A 22737-nucleotide genomic window follows, 5' to 3' on the forward strand; every position below is an offset into this window, starting at 1 on the left:
GGGTTAACCTGGCTGGGGAGGTTGGCAGAAAAAAATGTTTGGGGGGATAGAAGATGACCTCAGGATACTTGATAATACAGGATACACGAAAGCTCATGCTCAAATAAATTGGTTAGTCTCTAAGGTGCCACAAGTACTCCTTTTCTTTTTGCGAATACAGACTAACACGGCTGTTACTCTGAAACTTGATAAACAGGGTGGTGGAAACTCTTTCTAGTCCAGCATGACCGGGGAAGGTAATTGCTCTTTAAATGCACAGGGGTGCCTTTTCTTCTCTGTAACTGAGCTGAGAAGGCAGCAGCTAGTTCAGCTTCTGAGAAGTGTAAATTGAGGGTTGTTAAGCAAAACATTTCTTTTGTTTAAATTCCATTTTCTCTGTTCTTATTCTCACCACTTGTAGTTTTAAGGAGATCTGTTGTCATATGGGTGTTCCAAGCAGTCTGGCCTTGAAAGCAGCAAACTTGAACTTCTAAGAAGAGGTATAGGAGGCAAAAGGGGTCTCAGTCAAGGGGGATAGACAAAGGTGTCCTATGCCCGTGAATTGTGTTACCATCAAGCTACAGTAGGTGTATGCAAAGGGAGAAGCTGCCAATCCTTGATGAGAGTTAGTGGTGGTTGGTTTATACTCCTGATAAATTTACCCATTGGTCTGTAATAATCTGAGTTGGTTCATCTCTAGTTATTGCCACAAGACGCATCTTTTCTCCTAGGTCAGTAAGAAGATGGGTGAGGCTGGATACTTGTGTGAGCGGAGCTCTGGTGGGTCTCTGTTGGGATGAGTGCATGAAACATTGTCATCATGATAGTGATGCCTCTGTTTATCTGAGCAATGAGTTTAGCAGCAGTTGGAAAGCACTATTATTATAGAGCTGCAGAAATCTAAGCAAGTAAATACACAGAAAGCTGAGGCTCCCTAAAGAGCATGACTTGGACGGGATGGGGGTAAGCACTAACCAGCTGTCAAACACCTGCTGGCACAGGCTGCCCTGTGGTTAAACTGACACTAACATGTAGGAAGGAGACTGGCTTAGCCATGATTCTCAGCCCACTTCGCAACTGTTCAGTGTGCCTGACATGGGTAGAGACCAGGATCACCCCAGGTGGCATTTGAAGTGCAATGGGTGGAGGGGAGGGCAGCTAGGCATGAGTTTAAAGGCATATGGATATCTCCTTGGGGCTCTAAAGAGAAAGTGAGGTGAGGAGGAGTAGGAAGAACTGAGAGAGAAGGACTAAGACATTCTTCCAACATGAAATAATTGAGCTAGGCAGAAAAGGTTGTTCCAGCAGAGGAAGTATTGTCCAACGGTTAGGGCACTAGTTTGGGGCCTGATTTCTCTGCTCTGCCATAAACTTCCTGTGTGACTTTGGGTATGTCTACACTACGAAATTAGGTCGAATTTATAGAAGTCGTTTTTTTAGAAATCGCTTTTATATATTCGAGTGTGTGTGTCCCCACAGAAAATGCTCTAAGTGCATTAAGTGCATTAACTCGGCGGAGCGCTTCCACAGTACCGAGGCAAGCGTCGACTTCCGGAGTGTTGCACTGTGGGTAGCTATCCCACAGTTCCCGCAGTCTCCGCTGCCCATTGGAATTCTGGGTTGATATCCCAATGCCTGATGGGGCTAAAACATTGTCGTGGGTGGTTCTGGGTACATATCGTCAGGCCCCCGTTCCCTCCCTCCCCCCGTGAAAGCAAGGGCAGACAATCATTTCGCGCCTTTTTTCCTGAGTTACCTGTGCAGACGCCATACCACGGCAAGCATGGAGCCCGCTCAGGTAACCGTCACCCTATGTCTCCTGGGTGCTGGCAGACGCGGTACGGCATTGCTACACAGGAGCAGCAACCCCTTGCCTTGTGGCAGCAGACGGTACAGTACGACTGGTAGCCATCATCGTCATGTCTGAGGTGCTCCTGGTCGCCTCTGTGAGGTCGATCAGGAGCGCCTGGGCAGACATGGGCGCAGGGACTAAATTTGGAGTGACTTGAGCAGGTCATTCTCTTTAGTCCTGCAGTCAGTCCTATTGAACCGTCTTATGGTGAGCGGGCAGGCGATACGGACTGCTAGCAGTCGTACTGTACCATCTTCTGCCGAGCAGCCATGAGATGTGGATGGCATGCAGTCCTTCTGCACCGTCTGCTGCCAGCCAAAGATGTAAAAGATAGATGGAGTGGATCAAAACAAGAAATAGACCAGATTTGCTTCCCCCTCTCCCCTGTCTAGGGGACTCATTCTTCTAGATCACACTGCAGTCACTTACAGAGAAGGTGCAGCGAGGTAAATCTAGCCATGTATCAATCAGAGGCCAGGCTAACCTTCTTGTTCCAATAACGACAATAACTTAGGTGCACCATTTCTTATTGGAACCCTCCGTGAAGTCCTGCCTGAAATACTCCTTGATGTAAAGCCACCCCCTTTGTTGATTTTAGCTCCCTGAAGCCAACCCTGTAAGCGCCCCTCCCAGCGTCAGAGCAATGGCAAACAATCGGGCATCTGAGAGTGCTGTCCAGAGCACTCACAATGGAGCACTCTGATGGGGCTAAAACATTGTCGCGGGTGGTTCTGGGTACGTGTCGTCAGGCCCCCGTTCCCTCCCTCCCTCCGTGAAAGCAAGGGCAGACAATCATTTCGCGCCTTTTTTCATGAGTTACCTGTGCAGACACCATACCACGGCAAGCATGGAGCCAGCTCAGGTAACCGTCACCCTATGTCTCCTGGGTGCTGGCAGACGCGGTACGGCTTTGCTGCACAGTAGCAGCAACCCATTGCCTTCTGGCAGCAGACGATGCAATATGACTGGTAGTCGTCCTCGTCGTGTCCGAGGTGCTCCTGGCCACGTCGGCTGGGAGCACCTGGGCAGACATGGGCGCAGGGACTAAATTTGGAGTGACTTGACCAGGTCATTCTCTTTAGTCCTGCAGTCAGTCCTATTGAACCGTCTTATGGTGAGCGGGCAGGCGATACGGACTGCTAGCAGTCGTACTGTACCATCTTCTGCCAGGCAGGCAAGAGATGAGGATTGCTAGCAGTCGTATTGTACCATCTTATGCCAGGCAGGCAAGAGATGAAGATGGCTAGCAGTCGTACTGTACCATCTTCTTGTTGTACCAATAAAATAAAAACCAGCAGGATCTTATTAAAGGGAAAAAGGCAAAATACCACATTTATTGTGAATACAGAAAGAATCATAGTAAGCAGTTAGTTATAGCTATAACATTCCATTCAATCTCATATTTATTCTCACATTCATTCATACAAACACACACACACACACACACACACACACACACAGGTTCTGCAAGGTTGTTATCATAGTTACCAGCCTTAGAGTTGCTCGTGCCAAGCCACTGGCCAGGTGGCCTGGACATGAGGAGGGAGCAGGGCCTTGTCAGATGCTCATCTGATGCTCCTGGAAGTTGGTTTGCAGAATCAGACCCCAAAGTTCTCACTTTTTAGAGTCTATTTTTATAGGAATTTCTTCCTATGCCAGTCTATGGGAATTGCTTCATCATGCTGTTGCTGAATCAATCAGCAGATAGCACATTCCTGACGGCTCCAAGATGTTATCTTGTTCTTTGGTTCTCCCATTCTTGAGGCTGTTGGGTGGATTCCAGTCTGCCCTCCGGGTGGGGTCCTCTGGTTATTTCCACTTGACACCTTCTTCAGCCGATGGACACTGGATTCTTAGGCTGGCACCTCCCTGATCATTCAGTTATTATCCACACCAAGCATCCATCCACATACATCCTCTATCTCTATTTTAATCACAATTGTTAATACAACAAAAGGGTGGGGAGTCTCTGGGTGCTGTTTCTGTTGTTAGAGTATTGCTTTGAGTCTCTCTCTCTTGTGAATTGCTTTGAGAACAGACTATGTCTTAGAATGTACTAACACAGTTAGCAGCTTGCAAGTTTCACACATAGAGGGAGAGAAACAATACCAAAAACCAAGAGACCTCTTAATTAGTAATACCCTGGAATTTAAACTCTGGGGAATCAAACTCATTTGTGATTTTAATACAGAACTTCTTTAATATGATCCAACATTCTGCCAAGCAGCCATGAGATGTGGATGGCATGCAGTCCTTCTGCACCGTCTGCTGCCAGCCAAAGATGTAAAAGATAGATGGAGTGGGTCAGAACAAGAAATAGACCAGATTTGTTTTGTACTCATTTTCCTCCTCCCCTGTCTAGATCACACTGCAGTCACTCACAGAGAAGGTGCAGCGAGGTAAATCTAGCCATGTATCAATCAGAGGCCAGGCTAACCTCCTTGTTCCAATAACAACGATAACTTAGGTGCACCATTTCTTATTGGAACCCTCCGTGCAGTCCTGCCTGAAATACTCCTTGATGTACAGGCACACCCTTTGTTGATTTTAGCTCCCTGAAGCCAACCCTGTAAGCCGTGTCGTCAGTCGCCCCTCCCTCCGTCAGAGCAACGGCAGACAATCGTTCCGCGCCTTTTTTCTGTGCGGACGCCATACCAAGGCAAGCATGGAGGCCGCTCAGCTCATTTTGGCAATTAGGAGCACATCAACCACCACACGCATTATCCAGCAGTATATGCAGCACCAGAACATGGCAACGCGATACCGGGCGAGGAGGCGATGTCAGCGCGGTCCCGTGAGTGATCAGGACATGGACACAGATTTCTCTGAAAGCATGGGCCCTGACAATGCATGCATCATGGTGCTAATGGGGCAGGTTCATGCTGTGGAACGCCGATTCTGGGCTCGGGAAACAAGCACAGACTGGTGGAACCACATAGTGTTGCAGGTCTGGGACGATTCCCAGTGGCTGCGAAACTTTCGCATGCGTAAGGGCACTTTCATGGAACTTTGTGACTTGCTTTCCCCTGCCCTGAAGCGCATGAATACCAGGATGAGAGCAGTCCTCACAGTTGAGAAGCGAGTGGCGATAGCCCTGTGGAAGCTTGCAACACCAGACAGCTACCGGTCAGTTGGGAATCAATTTGGAGTGGGCAAATCTACTGTGGGGGCTGCTGTGATGCAAGTAGCTCACGCAATCAAAGATCTGCTGATATCAAGGGTAGTGACCCTGGGAAATGTGCAGGTCATAGTGGATGGCTTTGCTGCAATGGGATTCCCTAACTGTGGTGGGGCTATAGACGGAACCCATATCCCTATCTTGGCACCGGAGCACCAAGCCGCCGAGTACATAAACCGCAAGGGGTACTTTTCGATAGTGCTGCAAGCTCTGGTGGATCACAAGGGACGTTTCACCAACATCAACGTGGGATGGCCGGGAAAGGTACACGATGCTCGCATCTTCAGGAACTCTGGTCTGTTTCAAAAGCTGCAGGAAGGGACTTTATTCCCAGACCAGAAAATAACTGTTGGGGATGTTGAAATGCTTATATGTATCCTTGGGGACCCAGCCTAACCCTTAATGCCATGGCTCATGAAGCCGTACACAGGCAGCCTGGACAGTAGTCAGGAGCTGTTCAACTACAGGCTGAGCAAGTGCAGAATGGTGGTAGAATGTGCATTTGGATGTTTAAAGGCGCGCTGGCGCAGTTTACTGACTCGCTTAGACCTCAGCGAAACCAATATTCCCACTGTTATTACTGCTTGCTGTGTGCTCCACAATATCTGTGAGAGTAAGGGGGAGACGTTTATGGCGGGGTGGGAGGCTGAGGCAAATCGCCTAGCTGCTGGTTACGCGCAGCCAGACACCAGGGCGGTTAGAAGAGCACAGGAGGGTGCGGTACGCATCAGAGAAGCTTTGAAAACCAGTTTCATGACTGGCCAGGCTACGGTGTGAAAGTTCTGTTTGTTTCTCCTTGATGAAACCCCCCGCCCCTTGGTTCACTCTACTTCCCTGTAAGCTAACCACCCTCCCCTCCTCCCTTTAATCACCGCTTGCAGAGGCAATAAAGTCATTGCTGCTTCACAGTCATGCATTCGTTATTCATTCATCACACAAATAGGGAGATGACTACCAAGGTATCCCAGGAGGGGTGGTGGAGGAGGGAAGGAAAATGCCACACAGCACTTTAAGCACAGCACTTTAAAAGTTTACAACTTTAAAATTTATTGAATGACAGCCTTCTTTTTTTGGGGCAATCCTCTGTGGTGGAGTGGCTGGTTGGCCGGAGGCCCCCCCACCACGTTCTTGGGCGTCTGGGTGTGGAGGCTATGGAACTTGGGGAGGAGGGCAGTTGGTTACAGAGGGGCAGCAGTGGCAGTCTGTGCTCCAGCTGCCTTTGCTGCAGCTCAACCATACACTGGAGCATTCTGGTTTGGTCCTGCAGCAGCCTCAGCATTGAATCCTGCCTCCTCTCATCACGCTGCCGCCACATTTGAGCTTCAGCCCTGTCTTCAGCCCGCCACTTACTCTCTTCAGCCCGCCACTTACTCTCTTCAGCCCTCCACATCTCCTCCCGGTCATTTTGTGCTTTCCTGCACTCTGACATTATTTGCCTCCACACATTCGTCTGTGCTCTGTCAGTGTGGGAGGACAGCATGAGCTCGGAGAACATTTCATCGCGAGTGCGTTTTTTTTTCTTTCTAAGCTTCACTAGCCTCTGGGAAGGAGAAGATCCTGTGATCATTGAAACACATGCAGCTGGTGGAGAAAAAAAAAGGGACAGCGGTATTTAAAAAGACACATTTTATAAAACAGTCGCTACACTCTTTCAGGGTAAACCTTGCTGTTAACATTACATACATAGCACATGTGCTTTCGTTACAAGGTCGCATTTTGCCTCCTCCCACCGCGTGACTACCCCCTCAACCTTCCCCCCTCCCTGTGGCTAACAGCGGGGAACATTTCTGTTCAGCCACAGGCAAACAGCCCAGCAGGAACGGGCACCTCTGAGTGTCCCTGAAGAAAAGCACTCTGTTTCAACCAGGTGACCATGAATTATATCTCACTCTCCTGAGGATAACACAGAGAGATAAAGAACGGATTTTGGTTGAATGCCAGCAAACATACACTGCAATGCTTTGTTCTACAGTGATTCCCGAGTACGTGTTACTGGCCTGGAGTGGTAAAGTGTCCTACCATGAAGGACGCAATAAGGCTGCCCTCCCCAGAAACCTTTTGCAAAGGCTTTAGGACTACATCTAGGAGAACCGCAAATGCCAGGGCAAAGTAATCCTTTCACATGCTTGCTTTTAAACCATGTATAGCATTTTAAAAGGTACACTCACCAGAGGTCCCTTCTCCGCCTGCTGGGTCCAGGAGGCAGCCTTGGGTGGGTTCGGGGGGTACTGGCTCCAGGTCTAGGGTGAGAAACAGTTCCTGGCTGTCGGGAAAACCGGTTTCTCCGCTTGCTTGCTGTGAGCTATCTACAACCCCCTCATCATCATCATCTTCTTCGTCCCCAAAACCTGCTTCCGTATTGCCTCCATCTCCATTGAAGGAGTCAAACAACACGGCTGGGGTAGTGGTGGCTGAACCCCCTAAAATGGCATGCAGCTCATCATAGAAGCGGCATGTTTGGGGCTCTGACCCAGAGCGGCTGTTCACCTCTCTGGTTTTCTGGTAGGCTTGCCTCAGCTCCTTCAGTTTCACGCGGCACTGCTTCGGGTCCCTGTTATGGCCTCTGTCCTTCATGCCCTGGGAGATTTTCACAAAGGTTTTGGCATTTCGAAAACTGGAATGGAGTTCTGATAGCACGGATTCCTCTCCCCAAACAGCGATCAGATCCCGTACCTCCCGTTCGGTCCATGCTGGAGCTCTTTTGCGATTCTGGGACTCCATCATGGTCACCTGTGCTGATGAGCTCTGCATGGTCACCTGCAGCTTGCCACGCTGGCCAAACAGGAAATGAGATTCAAAAGTTTGCGGTTCTTTTCCTGTCTACCTGGCCAGTGCATCTGAGTTGAGAGTGCTGTCCAGAGCGGTCAGAATGGAGCACTCTGGGATAGCTCCCAGAGGCCAATACCATCGAATTGTGTCCACAGTACCCCAAATTCGAGCCGGGAACGTCGATTTAAGCGCTAATCCACTTGTCAGGGGTGGAGTAAGGAAATCGATTTTAAGAGCCCTTTAAGTCGAAATAAAGGGCTTCACTGTGTGGACGGGTGCAGGTTTAAATCGATTTAACGTTGCTAAATTCGACCTAAAGTCCTAGTGTAGACCAGGGCTTTGGGTAAGTCAGTCTGTCTCTCTGTGCCTCAGTTTCCCTATCTGTACAATGGGGATAACAGTCCTGCCCTGCCTCTCAGGGGTGTTATGAGGATAAACATATTAAAGCTTGTGAGACACTAAGATACCATGTTAATGAGGACCATATAACTAACTACCTCAGACAGACAGAAAAGGCAGCAAGTATCCAAATACAGTTACCGAGGGTTCTTGAACACAAAACCAAGTAAAATAAAGAATTGTCCCTATGTGGCATAGCCTTGCACTGTCCTTTGACAGCTAAAACATCCGTTCACATTTTTATGTATTACATCACAAAAAAAACTACATTAAAAAGTAGAGCTGGTTGGGAATTTTCCACCAATGTTTTTTCATTGGAAATTGGTTTTCACAAAATTGAAAATTTCCCCTCAGGGAATTTTTTTTATTTCCCATCAGAAAAATCTAAACAAAATAGATCCTTCTGGGTTGGGTTGACCCAAATCAGAACATTTTCAGCTCAAATTGAATCAAAAAGTTTTGTGTCAGGGCAGTTCGGTGTTAGTCTGTGTCCGCTGATGCAGTGTCTCATGGGAGACGGTAGTTCAGGTGCTTCCTGCCCGTGTTCTTCTCTATGGGCCAGACTCCCTGACGAGACTGCATCTCCCATTATGCACCACAGTCTTCTCTCTGGCTGAAATGATGTGATGCATCATGGGAGTTAACGTAACCATGCATTTCCATCATGAAGATGTGGTCCAGCCAGGGAGCGCCAGCCCACAGAGGAGAATAGGGGGACCTTGAATTGAAACGTCTATGAGACACCATAGCAGCTGATGCAGGCACAGATTAATGCTGAACCAACCTCAAACAAAACATTTCAACAGGCTCAACAAACCAAAATGAAAGAGTTCGATTCAGCAATGTTGAAATGAAAGGTTTTGAATCAACCTTTTTTTTGCACTTACTGTTCTGTGATATTTCACTTTTCCGTCCCAATTCCAGCTGAAACCAAATTTCACAATATCGCCATTTCCACAGGACAGAAATTCTGATTTGAACCAGCTCTAGTTAAAAGGACATTACAGCTGCAAAGTCCAACACCCCAAAATTAGGAATGCCAGCATTAAGGATGCCTGTGCAACTCAAATTTTGTTCCTTTGTGCCGATGCATTATGATACAGTCTTTAATTATCTGATCCCATACTATTTTTTTCGACAGGACCCCTGCCTCTTTCAGTGCCGAGGATGAGACTGCGTGGAATAGAGCAGGCATTTAACAGAACACAGCAACATTACACAAGAGTTTTAGGAGAGGAGGAAAGGAAAGAGACTTTATGCATATAAAACTATAAGGGCAATCCAGGGAGGTAAAATATAGTTTCCCAAGATGGAATTTGTGGTTTACACCGCTGCTCTTGAAAAAAGTGCCATGGGATGTTTAATGACCACAATTGGCCAGGACCTCAATTTTACATCTTATCCTGCAGCGCAGCTTTCCCTGGTGCCATAGAGGGCCACTGGCTTAGTATTGACAGAAATCCTTACTAAGCCACCACTACTACTTCCTGCATCTCCTGTTTTTTCCTTGGAGGTCATCTTTCCACATACTGACCTGGCCCAACTCTTCCTTAGCTTATGAAAATGGATTAAATTACAGCGCAAGTGGGTAAAGCACAATGCCTTTTGGTGTTTAATGAACACCTGTAAAATGCTAATAGGACTCCAGGAGCTGGGGTCAGCCTGATGTTTGGACCTAAGCCCCTGACACAGTGGTATCTAGGAGCCCTCTTTCCATGAAGCATCCTTAGTAGTTAGAGTACCATGGTGCACAGAAGAACCAGCAAGGGAGGAAACTAGAGCACAGGTGCAAGTCAACCAATTCATAAGAGAATGTTACGGGGTGACTTGATCACTTCATAAGTACCTACATGGGGAACAAATATTTGATAATGGGCTCTATAATCTAGCAGGCAAAGGTAGAACATAATCCAATGGTGGAAACTGAAGCTAGAAATAAGGTGTAAATATTTAAGTGAGGGTAATTGGAACAATGTGCCAAATGTCATGGTGGATTCTCCATCACTGGCAATTTTTAAATCAAGATTGGATGCCTTTAAAAAAAAAGAAAAAGGATATGTTCTAGTTAAAAAAGGGATTATTTGGGGGAAGCTCTGTGGCCTGTGTTGTTCAGAAGGTCAAAGTAGATTGGGATGGGCAAACTACGGGCTGCATCCAACCTGTCAGACCTTTTAATGCAGCTTTCGAGCTCCCGCCAGGGAGCCGGGTCAGGGGCTGGCACCGCTCTGCATGTGCCGTGGCTCCATGCGGCCCCCGGAAGCAGCGGCATGTCCCCACTCTGGCTCCTATGCGTACAGGCAGCCAGGGGGCTCCGCACACTGCCCCCACCACAAGCACAGGCTCTGCAGCTCCCATTGGCCGGGAACCATGGCAATGGGAGCTGCGGGGGCAGTGCCCACAGACCAGGCAGTGTGCAGAGCTGCCTAACTGCGCCTCCACATAGGAGCCAGAGTGGGGACATACCGCTGCTTCCGGTAAGCGCTGCCCGGAGCCTGCACCTCTGACCCCCTCCCGTGCCCCAACCCCAACCCCCTGTCCCAGCCCTGATCCCCCTCTCACCCTCCAAACCCCTCAATCCCAGCCTGGAGCCCCCTCCGGCACCCCAAACCCCTCATCCCCAGCCCCACCACAGAGTCCGCACCCCCAGCCAGAGCCCTCACCTCCCGCCCCAGACCCCAACCCCCTTCCCCCATCCTGGAGCCCCCTCCTGCACTCCGAACCCCTCAGCCCCGGCCCAGAGCCCCCGGGCCCCACCCTGGAACCCACACCCCTGGCCCAGAGCCCATACCCCCTCCCACACCCCAACCCCCTGCCTCATCCTGGAGCCCCCTCCATTATTCTGAGCCCCTCTGCTCCACCCTCAACCCCCTCCTGGACCCCAAAGCCTTCATCCCTGGCCCTATCCCATAGCCTGCACCCCCAGCCAGAGCCCTCACCCCCTCCTGCATCCCAACCCCTAATTTCATGAGCATTCATGGCTCACCATACAATGTCCATACCCAGATGTGGCCCTGAGGCCAAAAAGTTTGCCCACCCCTGGGCAATGGTCCCTTCTGGTCTTGGAATCTATGCATACTGATAGTGAAATCTGATCAGTGGCTTGTGTCCTATTGTGATGCCATCCTTTACTATCCTCAGTGTGATATAAAAGCATCAAGGAGGAATAGACCAATGGGTTTATCTTGATAGTTTCAGGATCTATGGTAAATTGATATGAGTATCAAACTTTCTGTAAATCCAGCACACTGGTGCACATACGGTCCTCTTTATTTTCCATCTGCAAATGGGTTAAATGGGCTAGAAATGAGACGAGAGCAGAGCTGAATGGCTACCCTCTAGTTTCATAGACTGCAATCGATTTCTATTTCTGATATTCCACAGGCAGGCTGTGGGATTTCCTGGTTTGCTGTCTTGTGCGCCTGCATCATAGGTGAGAGTGTTCCCCACTAAACCGACATTGCACAGGCTGCGGGGCTGCCTCCCTCACAAATAGCATAATAACTGAATGCCTTCAACAACCATTTCCACACTCTCAGACATCACATACGCATATACCACAGGAACACATCCTGACACCACACACAATACACATTGAGTGCATGCATACATACAGCCAGCATGGGCACAGGCTGGGAAGATGGGCCTGTCCTCACTCCTGCACAGCTAATTGTTTAAAAGGCACTAATTAAAGATTTTTTTGTTCGGATCTAATTCGTTTGGTTGTATTTTATCTTCTCTGACATGATTTCTGTGTTGTTTGTTGGTGATTTGTTTGTTTTTTCTTTACAGCCTCAGCTACTGATCCAGGAGAAAGAAACTCAGGAAGGATATTCCCAAGAGAGCAGTGACCTGAATTCTAATTCACCGCCTGCCACAGGAGGTTTGGGATTAGATACACAGAATTACACACGGTTAAAATATACAGCCATCCTTGCAGTAAACCATGTATATATCCCAGCATCTATAACACCATATGCTAGGACTCTGCTGGATCTTAGAAACTAAGCAGTGTTGTGTGTGTCAGTACTTGAATGCAAGACCTCCAAGGAACACTGCATCAGTATGTCTTCTGCAGTTTCCACAGTATGCATCCGATGAAGTGAGCTGTAGCTCACGAAAGCTTATGATCAAATAAACTGGTTAGTCTCTAAGGTGCCACAAGTCCTCCTTTTCTTTTTGCATCAGTTTGCAAAGCCAGTATGTGACACTTCCCCCTGTATCAGTACTGAATAGTCCAGCATGCTGTTACAGGCAGAGAGAGGAAGCACTGTACTTCTGGTTTTCCAAGAGGTTATGAGACTGAGGTTCTGGCCACTTTGGATGTATTTAAGATCAACCAGAAATTATGGGCTTGATGCATGAATCACTGGATGAAATTCTCTGGGCTGTGTTATGCAAGAAGTCAGACTAGATGAGGTACCTTCTGGCCTTAAAAATAGGAGTGAAGGCTCTTCTGCTCTTTTCAGGAGAGTGTGGAAGTTGTTATTGTCATGGATAAATTCCATTCTGGATAACTTCATGCTGCCTCCAGTATGCTGTTCCTCTCCCCTTCCAGTTGTAAACTCTCGGTTAGTATTGTGTGCTGTTAAACGGTGGCTGGGATTTTACCAGAGATGCTAACATTTCAGTGGTCGATGAAATGACAGCAGCATATAGTGTCAGGTTTCAGAGTAGCAGCCATGTTAGTCGATATCCGCAAAAAGAAAAGGAGGACTTGTGGCACCTTAGAGACTAACAAATTGATTTGAGTATTAGCTTCATATTCTCTGTGTATATAAAATCTCCCCGCTGTATTTTCCACTGCATGCATCCAATGAAGTAAGCTGTAGCTCACAAAAGCTTATGCTCTGATCAATATGTTAGTCTCTAAGGTGCCAAAAGTACTCCTTTTCTTTTAGCATATAGTGTGTATATCCGATTGTAAAGTGCTTTGAGATTCTCCAGGATGAATGGTGCTGGGTAAAAGTAATACCATTGTCATAAATTTAGAGATGGGCCACAGCTAAAACCTTGGTTCTGAATACACCAGACCCTTGGAAAAGTTTGAATCCAGATTTGACCTTTGCAGCTTGAGCCCATTTCTCTCACAAAGACTTGTGCAGAATGAAGTTTTACCATCAGTGAATTTTGCAGGAAGCTGGTCCTTTAATGCTTTCCCTTGAGTGGGTAGGGAAAGGGAACCAGCAAGAGGTAGAAGTTGTCATTAACACTGACATGCGGTCAGCACAGCTGCACCCTCATCCCTTTACCGTTGGTGGCGTTTAACCTGGCGTGCAAAGCAAGCTAACTGACGTCGGGGAGCCAAACCCAATCTTGATTTCTTAGAAAGTCCCTGGAGATGCCACAGGATGAATGCCAAGTTTGTTAACCTCAGTTGTTTGATTCGGTTTCCTCTTTGACTCCTGCTCCCATATCACTTCCTGCCACTGAGTTGCATGATGACATCAGCACAGCCCCAGGCTTATAAGGGATGACCTCACTTCCTGCCCAATTCTCTGTCTTATTTCTGCTTTTCATAGAGCTCTTAGCATCACCCAAAACCGCACCCTTTCAGTTTGAGCAGGACTGAGGGCACTGGCATGTGGAATACATTTCCCTCCTGTTACACCGACAGGCAAGCACAGATGTGTTAGGATAAGCAGATGCTGCAGTGAGTGTGAGATGGCAGTGTAGCATGTGGTACTGTAACACAGCCAGCTAGTTACTTCAGTACTTTCTGCTACACAGATGGGGATGCTTTCTTCTAGTGTGTGTGGTTCACTTCCTGGAGGTGCAGAGATTTGTAGCACTGGAGACAGGAAAGCTGCTGTGTCCTGGAGTGAAGTGTGGAAGGTAATACAAAAGCATGCATAGTATGAAATCTAATTCTCCTCCTCTCTAGAGTCATTCATAGCAATTTTAATTCAAACAATAGCCTGAAAATGAATCTGGGATGCAGTCTTGTATGCGGAGCCTTTAAGCTGCCTTGCTGGAGACTTTCTAGATTTCAGATTCATTCAGGAATGTGATGCAGCTGTAGCTGCTTCCAAACCACGAGTTTCTGAATGTGAGCCAGGTCCATGCATCTGCAACTAACTTAAAAACTGGGTGCTATGCTGCGGACAGGATTTGCACTCTCCACACAGAGTGTGACATCTCTAGGGCAGCTAATCACTGAGATGTCTATTGTCTTTATTGAGCTTTTGCAGGACAGGACTGAGATGCTGTGATAGGAACAAGGAGTCCTTGTGGCACCTTAGAGACTAACAAATTTATTTGAGCATAAGCTTTCATGGGCTAAAACCCACTTCATCAGATGCATGGAGTGGAAAATACAGGAGCAGGTATAAATACATGAAAAGATGTGAGTTGCCTTACCAAGTGTGAGGTCAGTCTAACAAGACAATTCAATTGACAGCAGGATACCAAAGGAGGAAAAATAACTTTTGAAGTGTTGATGAGAGTGGCCCATTTCAAACAGTTGGCAAGAAGGTGTGAGTAACAGTAGGGGAAAATTAGTATTGGGGAAATTAGGTTTAGGTTTTGTAGTGACCCAACGACTCCCAGTCTTTATTCAGGCCTAATCTGATGGTGTCCAGTTTGCAAATTAATTCCAGTTCTGCAGTTTCACTTTGGAGTCTGTTTTTGAAGGTTTTTTTGTTGAAGAATTGCCACTTTTAGGTCTGTTATTGAGTGACCAGGGAGGTTGAAGTGTTCTCCTACTGGTTTTTGAATGTTATGATTCCTGATTTCTGATTTGTGTCCATTTATTCTTTTGCGAAGAGACTGTCCGGTTTGGCCAATGTACATGGCAGAGGGGCATTGCTGGCACATGATGGCATATATCACGTTGGTAGATGTGCAGGTGAACGAGCCCCTGATGGCATGGCTAATGTGATTAGGTCCTGTGAAGGTGTCACTTGAATAGATATGTGGACAGAATTGGCACCGGGGTACGTTGCAGGGTTTGGTTCCTGGGCTGGTGTTTTTGTTGTGTGGTTGCTGGTGAGTATTTGCTTCAGGTTGGGGGGCTATCTGTAATTGAGAACTGGCCTGTCTCCCAAGGTCTGTGAGAATGAGGGATCGTCCTTCAGGATAGGTTGTAGATCCTTGATGATGTGCTGGAGGGGTTTTAGTTGGGGGCTGAAGGTGACAGCTAGTGGCATTCTGTTATTTTCTTTGTTGGGCCTGTCCTGTAGTAGGTGACTTCTGGGTACTCTTCTGGCTCTGTCAATCTGTTTCTTCACTTCAGCAGGTGGGTATTGTAGTTTTAAGAATCCTTGATAGAGATCCTGTAGGTGTTTGTCTCTGTCTGAGGGATTGGAGCAAATGCGGTTGTGTCTTTAGAGCTTAGCTGTAGCCAGTGGATCGTGTGATGTGGTTTGGATGAAAGCTGGAGGCATGTAGGTAAGTATAGCGGTCAGTAGGTTTCCAGTAAAGGGTGGTGTTTGTGTGACCATCGCTGATTTTAACTGTAGTGTCCAGGAAGTGGATCTCTTGTGGGGACTGGGAGTGGATGGGTTATTACATAATTTTTAGTTTATTTCCCCATACTAATTTTTCCCCCTACTGTTACTCACACCTTCTTGTCAGCTGTTTGAAATGGGCCATCCTGATTACCACTATAAAAGTGATTTTTCCTCCTGCTGATAATAGCCCACTGTAATTGATTTGTCTCGATAGAGTTGGTAAGGCAACCCCCATCTTTTCATGTTCTCTGTATATATATCTTCCTACTGTATTTTTCACTCCATGCATCTGATGAAGTGGGTTTTAGCCCAGGAAAGCTTATGCCCAAATAAATTTGTTAGTCTCTAAGGTGCCACAAGTACTCCTCGTTCTTTTTGCTGATACAGACTAACATCGCTACCACTCTGAAACCTGTGATAGGAACGTGTCAGGAAGCTTGCACCTTCTAGGAACTGCCCTATGCACAGCTCTACTGGGGCTGATGGTCCCTTGTGTCGTGATCACTATATTAATACACAAATAAAAAAAACAAACCTGGAAATATCCAACTGGACATGGTCTGGCCTGACTCCTTGCTGGTCTCTCCTTAATGAGAGCTTGGAGGAGGAAGAGGGAAGTGGAGGGGAAGAATCAGAGAGGAGGGGCTCCTGCAAAAGTGCTGTGGGCGAGGCAATGACAAAGAGTTGAGAGAACTGTTCCAGAAAGAGTGATTTGTTTCCTGGGCCCTGTGCAGCCTGAACCCCTTCTTTCTGAGATATTCCCAGGGTGCTGATTCTAGGGTTTCCTAACAGCTCAGAGATTTTGCTTTGCGTAGATTTCATTACTTTTCAGTTGCCTATATCCTGTGATGACACCAACTGCAGCTCAACCATTGAAGTTTCTCTAGTTGCCCAGGCTGGGTGTTCCTGCCACCCCTCATGACAGAGTGCTGCATGATTAATGAGCCTGACATCACCTACTTCCCCAAAACCACAGAGGAAGCCTTGACTTGTTTTGTTTTATTATTTCAAAAATAAATCATCCTTTCTAGTGAAACATAGGGGAGCAAGAGAAGCCCCCAACTCTGCAATCAGTGCTGCCAGGACCCAGCCAGAAGCAGGAGGGAAATTTGTATTTTGTTTCCTCCCTGCCCTTCTCCCACCCTTCGCCTCCTCCCTTCAGTCGGGTTGGTGGTGTGAGAGTTCAGCCCACTGGCAAACCGCGGAGCCACTCCTTTCCCGGGACCAAGTCTAACAGCCATCCCAGCTTTCCCTGAAACAGAGAGCCAGGTACAGGTCGGGGGAGCTCCCTGATCATCTGCTCTGACCTCCTGCATAACGCCAGCCAGAAAACTTCCCCCAGGGACTCCTGCATCCAGCCCATAACCTCTGACCTTTCTGAGCACACACTCATGTAACCACTGCAAGGTTCAGATATTTATTTGGACTCTGGGCCTGATTAGCTACCCACTGCAGTCGCTGAGTGTGTTGCCATTGACGTCACTGAGTCAGGGATCAAGTCCTTTATGAGTTCCCTTCAACCCACCTCCTCGCAATCCTCCATTTACTTTCTGACTCCTCCTTTCCTTCCTCCCCTGCTCCTCAGCAACCTCAAACAGCTGTGCGACTCCCACTCCATGCTCTCCCTACACCCTCCCAGTCCTTCCAATCTCTCCTGCTGTCGCTCCAGTGAAAATCTGGTACAGGCCACTGAAACCACCCCTGAGCATTGCTGCCCAGGTGCACCTAACTACTGTAGTTCAGGTCTTTGTACCTTGGGGATTTGGAAGGAGCCCCTCAAGGCTGCATGATGCTCAGGGACCACCCCTATTGCACATGGTGCTGGGAATTCTTTAACCCAATGCTGTTGCTGTAACAGGGAGGTGTGTGGGACTCCAGAGCTCTAACCCCATCTTTCTCATGCTATCTCCCTTTAGGCGCTCCTGGAAAAGATTCTCATAGGACGGGCAGGACTACAGGCCTCAGGAGATCTCTGAGCACTGCCCCGGCTGCACCACAGTAGCACCCTGCCTGCTGATGTTGTACTGAAGCCACAAGGATTAGGAAAATCAACCAACCCAACCAACCAACCTTAATTTCACGCTTAAAATACCCTCCACCCCATAACTTTGGCAAAGCCAGAGCCCCTGCTGCCCTCCTGCTCACCCAGACAGCAATCTCAGGCATGACAGCCAGAAAGCTGTATTGAAAAAACGGCAGCCTCCTTGTGAAGGGGATTCCCCCACCTGGTTTGTATTAGACCTTTGCAAGGAATTAGGGTTACATTAATCTCTTAAAAAGACTTTACAACTTGTAACTTGTGCTGTCAGGAATAGCCATAGTCCCACAGGGAAGGGAAGCTGACTTAATATATGCAAACACAGTGCATGTGACCTAGTCACACTGGCACTCTTTGAGCTCACCTAGTAACACCATCAGGGGGAATGGGGCATAAGCTTCTATTTTCAGGAGAGCATTGAGAAAGCCTTTGGGGACCAGCTCCTGGATTGGTTGCTGCTCATTTCCTCGGGCAGTGAAGAATCCTTTCTCCCACTCTCCCCAAATAGAAAAAACAATGGGAATTGCCAAACTGCCATGGGCCAGTGCTTCATCTAGTCAGTTACCCTTGCTTCAGTCTAGAGACCTTGGAGGAAAACGTAAGACTTGAAAAAGCTGGACTGCTGGGCGGGGGGAGGGGTAGGTCTTCCTCCCCTGTTGATAATCTTGCTCCCTGAAACATTTGGGTTGATGAACCTTATTTTTTATCCTAGCTAGTGTCAGTCCAGGGGTTATTTGGGGGGCCATATCCCCACAACCAGTCCACACCCAGGAACAACTCTCAGTGAAGTCAATGAGAATATTTCATGAGTAAGCACTAGATAAACACAGAGTAAAGACCCCTGGATTCTTAACAGGTGTGTCTGCAAAAAAAAAGGGTTGCTTCTTTACTGAGCCTCATGACTGGTATTACCAACTCCAAAACCACCTTGGAAATTCAGTCACCCCCTGGTGTGTCTGCATGTTTAGAAACTAAACATATGGCATCCTCTGATCTTTATACTATCCAATTTCAGGAGTGCCTTGGGATATAGCGATAGCCAATAAGTTTCGGGTTATTGCAAGTGGCTGTTGGCCTCATGCTTCTGTGCCAGATTTGATCTATCCAAATCTTGGGGTCCAGGGTGTTTTTAATATCCAGTCCCACGCAGTGGAAATCCACTGGTATTTTCTATCCCTTGGAATGAATTCCTGCCTCATAAAATCGGCGGAGTAGATATTTCAATTATATGGGACAAGATATAAAAGTGGACAGCTTTTACACTCGTTAAAATATTTAGTAGGACATAATTGGCTATATATGTAGGGAAGCAACAGCAGAAACCTGTGAAATGGCTGGATTTATTGAGCTCAAACGTTGACCTTTTACCAAAGATCTGTTCCTTTAGCAGGTAATTATTTCACATAGAAAAATCCCTGTAGCTTTTTAGGAGGAATGGTTAACTCTGGAGATGGGTAATAGAATGTGGGGCATTTCACCTCTAGGCTCTGAGATCAAATCCAATCCAACATAATAGTAACAAAGGATTTTAGACCCCTAACTTCCATTTATTTTAATGGAAGTTTGGCATCTAAGGCCCAGTTCCAAAGGGATTAAGACCTTGATCCTGTAGTTGACTCCACGCAGGGGGACTTCTTGCACTAATAGTTGTTTCTGTCTAATGGCTGCTCTATGGTAGTCTACTTGAAATGAGTTAGAATGACTCAGCTGAGTTCCTAGTGGAACACCACATCACAATAACCATTTCCGCTCTTCTGACAGTCTTATCAGAGCAGGCAAGGCTGAAGTGGTGCAGATACTGAATGACTTTATCAATGTGGTGGTCACTCCCAAGTCAAGAATGAGGCAGGTGGGTGAGGGTTGGGGGAAGATTGCACTGCTACTTATGCTATCCCTGTTCTATAGATAAGTAGAGGAATTTAGGTCCCAGGGCTGACAATGTAATGGCTTTCCTAAGCAATAAATCTCCTCCCAGATATACAGAGAGAAAATTTTAGCCTTGCAAAATTTCCATGAAAATTTATCAGCACAGGCACAAAAACTGCCCTGGACTATGCTGCTGATGCAAACTGATGAGGAAGGAAGGAATAATATTTCCCTCACCTATAGTTTTCTTGTAAGTATTCTTGCTGAATAGTCCATCTTCCCCAGATGGACAAAATATTATTTGTGGTTTCCACCATCCTTCTCCATGAGTGCAATGATGGTGCTTTGGAAGGGAAAAGGTGAGCATGTTTCCTGCTGCATTTTCCTTAATTTTTTTTAGATACCTCCACTGCTTACCACTTTTAACTATTCCCAAACCTGGCTGCAGCGGCATAATGGGCGAGATTCATATTTTTTGGTACATTCCATTAGAGGATCCATTTTATGCTCTTCTGAGTTCAGCTACTGGAGCTGGGCTTCGTATCAGGTGGATACAATCATCCAGTTGTGGCTCATCTCACAACTCAAAGGCTGTGCTGGATGGACACAGAAATCCATTTCAAGTTCTTGACTCCAGGTGAATTGACAGACTGTAGGAGTTCTCTGTCTGCCAGACTCTAAATGCTGATTTAGCTAATATTTTTCATCTGTGAGTGTGACAGGCAAAAATGCCAGACTGGGATTTTCTCTTCACCTGAAATGGATTTGGAGTAAGCATTTGTACAATATGTGGTCTGGTTAATTACTGTATCGTGACTGACGTTCAGGCATTTCTCAGTATATTATCTAGATCTTTCTCAGTTGGGAAACGACAGGGAAAGGAGACTGGCTTTTGTTTTAACACAAATGACTGAAAAATCTGGTTAGTTTCAGGTAGGGAGGGCAGTTCCCCTTTGGCCACATCAGTGTCCTCTGTCTTGTAAAACGGGTCAGTCTTTGCTACCTCTTGCTGTCTCACTCAGCAACCACAACAGAAAAAGTTGCCATAAAAGCATGGCTATATTGGGAACAACAAGCAGAATTCTATATTGTTGGGAGATAATCTGTGTCTGCTCCTTTTAAGAGTCTGGTGCTGTGAAAAACTTACCTGTACTTTTTGTTTCAATCTTCCTGTAGAGACTGGGGGTGAAAACCTGGCCCAGCTGAAGTTAATGGCAAAATTGCTGTTGCCTTTAATGGGGCCAGGATTTCACCCTATAGCTTTATTAGTTCTTAGGAAAAAAAAAATAGAATGCTTTTTATTCCCCATGTTTGACTTTTCAGTCTGTGCAAAACAATGGGCCAGAACCAAAACCCTGCATCTAAACAAATGAATTTGTAACCTTTGCAATGCAATCAGATCAAATATATCAAGTCCTGCAATCAAATCAAAATAATTACAAGACAGACAGATTCAAAATCTCAGTAGCCAGATTCTGATTTTGCAGAATAAAAATTGCGGTGGTTTGGATCTACATCCCATTTTATATGTGCTCTAAAGTTTGGTAGGATCAGCTAAATGGTTCTGGTTTTGGCCCATGGATAATGATAATGTTAATTTGGGATTAGCTTTTAATTTTGTTAATAAAGATGTAAGTCAGACAGCACCTCTGGGTTCAATTTTCTTGTTCTTTGTGCTTTCTCTTTGAGCGATGAACCCAGTGAGAGTGCATGGCATTTGCAAACCACAGGACATCTGAGCTTTTCTTCCTTCACCTTAAACAAAGATTATAAAATAATAATTGGTCTGTATGACACAAACCCTTGTGTCTACACAAAAATGATAGATAATGAACTCCAGGGAATGCAGCAGAAGAATGAACAGATGTTAGAGAGCTTATTCCTTCACTCTCCCACTTCCCTGGTCCTTCTCACATGAACAGAGAGCAACAATACCCGAAGTCCGAAGGAGCAAACAATTCGATGTTTATTGGGGTGAACTTCCAGCAAGCTTAAATACAAGTTCCTTTTCCTTATTTCCGAATCCCAACTTACTTCCTGTTTGCCCCTAATTTATATAGTAATATTCTTAGCTATACCTTAACCAATCATTCTACTAAAATTTAACTAACCAATCCTAACATATTGTAACATGATTATGTAACCAATTATATCCCACCACCTTAATTAGTTTACACCCAGCAAAATTAATTATACAGCAGACAGGAACAATCACAGAACCAGACAGAGATTATACAGACAAACAATAGCAAAGTGGGAACTATAATGGCAAGACAATACAGAAGTGAGGATTTCACATCCCAGTATTGATAAGTGAGTTCTTGCCAGACAGGATGCTATCAAACTAAGTTTTCTTTTACATTTTCTAGGCACTTCCCTTTCTCTGGAGCTGATAGGCACTATCAGGACAGGATTGTATTCCTAACAGCCCAATAGCACCTTCTTTCCATGTGACTACTTTGGAATGTGAGGATGTGACCGGTCGCTTCCCAGCTTATGGCTGCCTCTGTGGCTTAGCCAAAGGCCTTAGCCTAAGAACAGGGGCCCAGACTGTCACAGTAAGAGAAGGACCTTACATTGGCAGACAGTGATTTTGATTCTCTTTTATACCTCTAACTAGCCAAGTGATAAGAATATACCTAAATTCTTAAAGTACAGGCCTTTACAGACAGGCCTGAATATCTGTATCCTAACAACAGACAAGTCACATAAGCCAAATTTTCAAACTTGAGTGCCTAAAGTTAGACACCTAAATCCTTATTTACCAGCATCTTCTGATAAAAAGACAGTAAATTTAAAGGTGCATAAACTGGAATTGGTTTAATCAGAGTAACAATTAATTCTGCTTCCCCCTGAACAAACGCATACTTCCCACAATTTATTCCATAATGCACACATCCCACAATAAAATTAATTCTGTAGTTCTTTGTACAACTAATTCTGCTCTCACACACACACAGGCTCACCAGTTAATTCCACAGCCTGCTGATCAGTCCTTCACCCCCACACAACTCCCCAGCACAGCATGTGTCCTCAGTCAGTCCTACCTCTCCATCAATTCTGACCCCATATGCTATCCCTCATCCTAATCAATCCTGTTCCCAAACACACCTCTTTACAGGATCTGTGGTTGAGGGAGTGGCAGCAGCCCTGGAGGGCTTTTCACCATACTCCTGGAAAGAGGTGGTTTTGTGGGGCTGTAACTGAA

At 46.4% G+C, this 22737-nt stretch overlaps 1 protein-coding gene across 2 annotated transcripts in view; it reads left to right on the forward strand.

The window, feature by feature from the left end:
* LOC144930732 (uncharacterized) overlaps window positions 1–22011 on the forward strand; it is a 66618-nt gene extending 44607 nt beyond the window's left edge. For both annotated transcript variants that reach the window (XM_078853726.1, XM_078853727.1), the window contains 2 exons: window positions 11967–12057; window positions 17542–22011. In XM_078853726.1, the coding sequence (XP_078709852.1) occupies window positions 11967–12057; window positions 17542–17627 (177 nt within the window). In that variant the 3' untranslated portion in view covers window positions 17628–22011. The remainder of the gene's footprint in view (window positions 1–11966; window positions 12058–17541) is intronic.
* The last annotated feature ends 726 nt before the right edge of the window (window positions 22012–22737 follow it).

Source organism: Lepidochelys kempii, chromosome 7 (genome assembly GCF_965140285.1).
Source record: "Lepidochelys kempii isolate rLepKem1 chromosome 7, rLepKem1.hap1, whole genome shotgun sequence".
Lineage (NCBI taxonomy): Eukaryota > Metazoa > Chordata > Testudines > Cheloniidae > Lepidochelys > Lepidochelys kempii.